This window comes from Papaver somniferum, unplaced genomic scaffold, assembly GCF_003573695.1.
Source record: "Papaver somniferum cultivar HN1 unplaced genomic scaffold, ASM357369v1 unplaced-scaffold_125, whole genome shotgun sequence".
Classification (NCBI taxonomy): Eukaryota; Viridiplantae; Streptophyta; class Magnoliopsida; order Ranunculales; family Papaveraceae; genus Papaver; species Papaver somniferum.
In genome coordinates, this window is record NW_020621603.1 from 16,682,018 (window position 1) to 16,687,334 (window position 5,317).

Consider the following 5,317-nt stretch of genomic DNA (forward strand, 5'->3'; position numbering starts at 1 on the left):
GAAGTGTAAGTAAACTATCCAAATGATGTGTAAATAAAGAAGTAGATAATCATTCAACTGTTCTGTCACTTGAAATCTTTACTCCAAAAATAAATCAGTCACTCTACACAAGTGTTCCTTCAAAACCCTAGGTTTTTTCTTCTTCTTCGATCTGAACTCGTCACAACGGGGGATTGAGTTTTGAACATTTTATGTATTGGGATTTCTGAGTTTTCCAGATTTACTGAAAAAGAAGCTCATAAATCAGCTTAATGTGGGCAACAACAAAACACAAATGGCTTATAGACGTTTTGTATGGAAATTTGGAGGTCGAAGAAGAACAACAGAAATGTCAAGCATTCCAGAAGAGATATACTATGAAATCCTCTTACGGTTACCAGTGAAATCTCTATTAACTTGTAAGGGCGTTTGCAAGAACTGGTATGCTCTAATCTCAACCTCTGGTTTCGTTAAAACCTATGTTACTATTCAGAAAAATAACCCTATTCTCATGCTTGAAGCCAATCGTTACTTTTACTCCATGGCTTATGATTCATTTCCATCATCACCTGTGTGTGAAATTAAAGATGATGTTATTAAAGTGGATCACCCACATCATTGTGTTGGATTCTTGGGTTCATGTAATGGTCTTTTTTGCATACGGATATGGTTGCTTGTTGGCCGTGGTTATAATAGGGATGTATTGTGTCTTTGGAACCCATCCACAGGAGAATATAAAGAATTACCTGAATCACCAATTGGATTTAGGAGAGACAATGTTTACATGGTTTTGGTTATGACCACAAGACTGATGATTACAAGTTGGCAATAGGTGTAAGAGCTCCTGGATCAAGGATACTACTCTAATCCAAGTCTATACGTTAGCATCAAATTTATGGAAAACTGAGAAAGCCATACCTTATTCGTTTAGTTATATGCATATTTCTGGGGTGCTTGTTAATGGAAACCTTCATTGGTTAGCGCTAGGTCAGTACAACTTTTTATTACTCTCTATGGATCGGTGATGAGAATTTCAAAGAAATGCAACTACCAAGAGAAATCCCGAAAATGAATAAGGATATGTGTCTAGGTGTGTTGCAAGGGTGCATTTGCGTACTTGTCAGGTCAGATGTGAATGGTGTTAAGTTTGAAGTACGGGAGATGCTGGATTATGGAGTTCAAGAATCTTGGACTAGGCGTTATGTCATCGCCCATGAGAGTATTATCAATGGACAGAAATATTTTAGGCTTGTGCAGTCTTTTAAAAACGACGAGATTCTACTCTTGGGTGATGGTATTCTAGTTTTGTATGACCCAAAACATGGCAGTGGTAGAGAACTAAAAATCGACAATGTTCCATTCAGGAATGCTGGGATTTATTCTGAAACCTTAGTTTCATTGAACTCTGGTACTTACAGAATGGGAGAACGTAAGAGAATCCATGAAGAAGTATTAGCACATATAAGAAACTCAGAAAAAAGGGCTAGTCGTATGTTTTACATTTTCAGTTTCATTTGGTTGATATATGTATTGGTATTTATCTATGTAGTTTATTTTTAACTGAATTATAAGAACTCGTGCTTGATGCAGCTGTTGTTTAATGTCTACTACACATGTTAGTTATCTTTGTCAGTTACTCTTACCCCCTTTTATTATAATATGGGGCATGTAAAACGTGGTACTGGTACCTTCAAATTCCTGAGTTGGTCAGTTGGAAGTTGATGTTACCACCTATATATTAGAGGAAGATCTATTTTGAATATTCAGTTTATTTACATGTCTATGGAATATGCATTGTGCCAATCTTTCTCTTTTTGAAGAGTCCTTTCTTTCCAATCAATAAATATGGTGATGGCTGCTCTTCTTTCTCTGAATCGACTAATGTGTGAGACCGTGGTTTTCTTTTTCATGGGTAAAATGATGGATTAAAAAATGATCGTCCGCTGTAAAAAGAAAATTAGTCAGTTTTGTTGCATATTATCACATATGCAGGCAAACATTTCACATAGTTTGATGTGGATGTTGACAAAGCATTTGGGTAACATATTCCTATAGTGTTTGTTTGCTTTTGTTGTTACTGCAGTCATCTCTGAATTGATACACCACGCATCGGCTTGAATCTCTGGTGGTGTAGCTAACATGCCCTTGAAAACGTTTTCAAACAGGTAATGATGTTGCTTCCAAAACTCCCTCTTCAACCTCAGTTACTTCAGATAGGTGATTGATAATGTTATGCAAGTTTAAAATCAAACAAAATAGTGTCTATTCTGAGGCCTGTTATCTTGTAGCTGACTTGTTTTTCATTTCGCACCCGTATCAGTATGCTTGACGATTGGAGCATATTCAAAATGGCTTGATGCTTCGCCAAATGGGCTGCCGGTTTTGTCTTCACTGATGGAGATTGATGAAGGGGAATATAAACTTCATCAAAGATTCTCATGAGTTGCATCAGTACCTCTAAAGATTCTGCAGCAGCTGCAGCTTTGGCCTTTAGGCACATCTGTGATGGTAAATATTTTTCTCTTTTTTAAATCTAGTTGTTTCTAAGCGCATACTCTTGTTGGAGATTTTAGCTATTTAGTGGTCTGGTTGGTGAGTCCCATTACACTCCTGGTTAGAGACTAAGAACATCAGGAACTAGAAATACAGCAAATATATCTACTTCAAGCTTTTCCGTGTTCATTGGTTTCCTGAAGTGTTTTAGCTCTTCTCTGATCAGCATTTAGACGTTTTTTTTCCTACTGGAGCTAGGATGTTCTGTCTTTGCAGTTGTATGATGCATAAATCAGTTTATCTTGTTGACTGGTCAACTTCCAAGTAATTAATTTTCTTCTCATGAATAGGTTGCCGACAAATTCTCTCTAGATAGTCTATTCCACGTGTACCATAGAGCGTTAAGCGTTAATGAGCAAGGTGGCTATAAAGTCTCTGCCGAAGAGTCATTATACTTGGTTGAAGCCTAGAGGTAAAAAAGCTGCTTTACTGCATTTCACTGGATGCTCATACACTTTAAGAAAAATCACCCCATTTTTTTTAGTATGAAACGTTTTTTACTTTGTTCTGAAATTCCCGTTTCAGGAAGGTAGTTACGGAGCTTCCTCTCGGAAATGCAAAAAAAAAAAAAAAAGAAGCCTTCGAAGCATTATGCCTTCCTGTTGTGACTCCATCACAGGTCAGTGTTTTCTGAAAGTCTTACTTTTTAGGTAACTAATTTACGTAGCACAAATTTGACTGTTTCTGGATATGATCAACCAGGAAATCATCAATCAAGGTCCCACACAACTGCAAGAAGCACTTGCATGGGAATTTACTATTCATGTTGATCGACTGGAAACTATCTTCAGATTCTACTATCACATTTTTTTTCTTTAACTTTTGAGCATAGAGAAAAAGGAAATAAATCACTATCTTATCTGTTTTATGAGACTGTAATTATTCTGCGTATGTCAATCACCCTGAAGCTGTGGTAGATGCAATACATGGATTATGGCCAATTTTCAAAGCCATATTTGATGAGTAAGATTCTTGAGTACATCCCCTTTAATTGCATGAGAATACACTTTTTCTTGTTATTTCTACATTGACATCCGGACAACGGAGTGTCTTTGCCGGGATTTTAACTATGCTGTGAGTGTTACTCACCATGTTCATTTGGTGATTCATTGGAATGAAACCTTAATTGTTACTACTGTCGCTTTATGTAATTCCTCTATCGACTTTTGATGTGCATATACTGTATTTTAAACGAGAAGGGTTAGAGACATCTGGTTTTGGCTCTTACAACAAATAATATATGTTCTAATAGTGAAAGTTCTGGGAAGTTTATGGGAATCACAATAGGAGCAATCTTGAAGGAGATACAGGGTTTATATCAACAACATCACCAGCCATGTTACCTAAACCTATCAAGCGAAGTGATTAAGATCTGTATTCATTAACCGTAAACAATCTCAATGTCTAATTGTCTGTTATAGTATTATCACTTGTCTAATTGTGTTTTTCTTGGATGGCAGATATTTGGTTCTGACCCGTCTTGTGCAAACTATCTCCGAAGTTTGAATGAAGCACTTTTCAGCCGTACAGCGCTCCTCTGACTAAAACTTGAGGTAAATATGCACTATTTATGGATTGACCGACTGATACTGTTGTTATGATATTATCTTGTTGTGACTGTATTGCAAATCTCTATTCTAGGACTTTACAGCCAGTCCAGACATAACTGATGACTCTTTTTTTGTTGGCGTCTCGATGCATCCGCTATTGCCCTCATCTTTTTGTTGCGTCAGCTGTATTCCCACCTTTAGTTGATTGTGCGATGATAGGGATCACAATACAACACAGGTATCATTTTCTCTTCCTTTGAGTGTTTAAATTAAACATTATGTACTCCCACCTTGATTAATGTTTCTTTTATTTCTTGTAGAGAAGCTTGCAATTCAATACTGACATTTTTATCAGATTTCTTTGACATTGCAAACTCTAGCCGAGGAGAACAGTACAAATCTACCAGGGATACTATTGTATAGTTCCTCGAGGTCCAACTCTGTCTAGAATTTTGATAGCCTCCTTAACGGGAGCTCTCCCTAGTTCTCGATTGGAAGTGGTACGCATATTTAACCATAATACTTATTCAGTGTTACTCTCTCTCTATCACATACATTTTTCTCTCTCGAAAATTGGGACAGTGCTTCTTGGCAGATATGTGACTTTGGCAGAAGTGGAGCGTTCAAGATTTCTTCAAGCTTTATTAGAAGCAGCATCTGGGGCTGATATTTCATCTTTAACAATTCCTGTTGAGGAGATTTCGGATGTTTGCCGCCGCAACAGAGCAGTTCAAGAGATTGTACAGAGTTTTGAGGCCTCTGGAGTTGAATTTTGTACCTGCGGTATCCTCCTAGTAGAAAGATAGTAACACATTGTATTTATATGGATCTGAAATTTTTGGTAGATTTTGTATTTGCTTATGTATCATTGATTGTGTATTAATTTATTGGTTATAGTGAGCGAGTCTCGAGTGAGTTGAACGGATGTCTGTATTTTTCCTCCTTGGTGTCTCTTTTCCGGCAACAAAATTTGTATCTTTTTTCTTTTGTTATATCTGTATTTAATTTTTAGTTCCTAAATCTGTTCATTCTTGATCGATTTAAGTGGGATTTGGTTAATGTTATTCTAAAAATTTTGAACCTTGTTTCTGTACTGCTGCTCTCATCTGCAACTTTATTCTTACATTTCTGCTCACCTTTCTTAAGCTATTTCTCTCTGATATTACTATATAATAGCTGATTTGTAGTTGTCTTGGTGTTTAATCTCTTTATCTGCAAATCTGAGTTTGGTTAGC

The 5,317-nt window shown here is 36.6% G+C and overlaps 1 protein-coding gene and 1 pseudogene across 1 annotated transcript; both read left to right on the plus strand.

Moving 5' to 3' along the window:
- Positions 1–274: 274 nt before the first annotated feature.
- On the plus strand, positions 275–811 carry LOC113331357 (F-box protein At5g49610-like). The gene has a single exon (XM_026578071.1). The coding sequence runs from the start codon at positions 275–277 to the stop codon at positions 809–811; it is 537 nt and encodes a 178-aa protein (XP_026433856.1).
- Positions 812–1,047: 236 nt separating this feature from the next.
- On the plus strand, positions 1,048–5,007 carry LOC113331358 (annotated as a pseudogene).
- Positions 5,008–5,317: the final 310 nt, after the last annotated feature.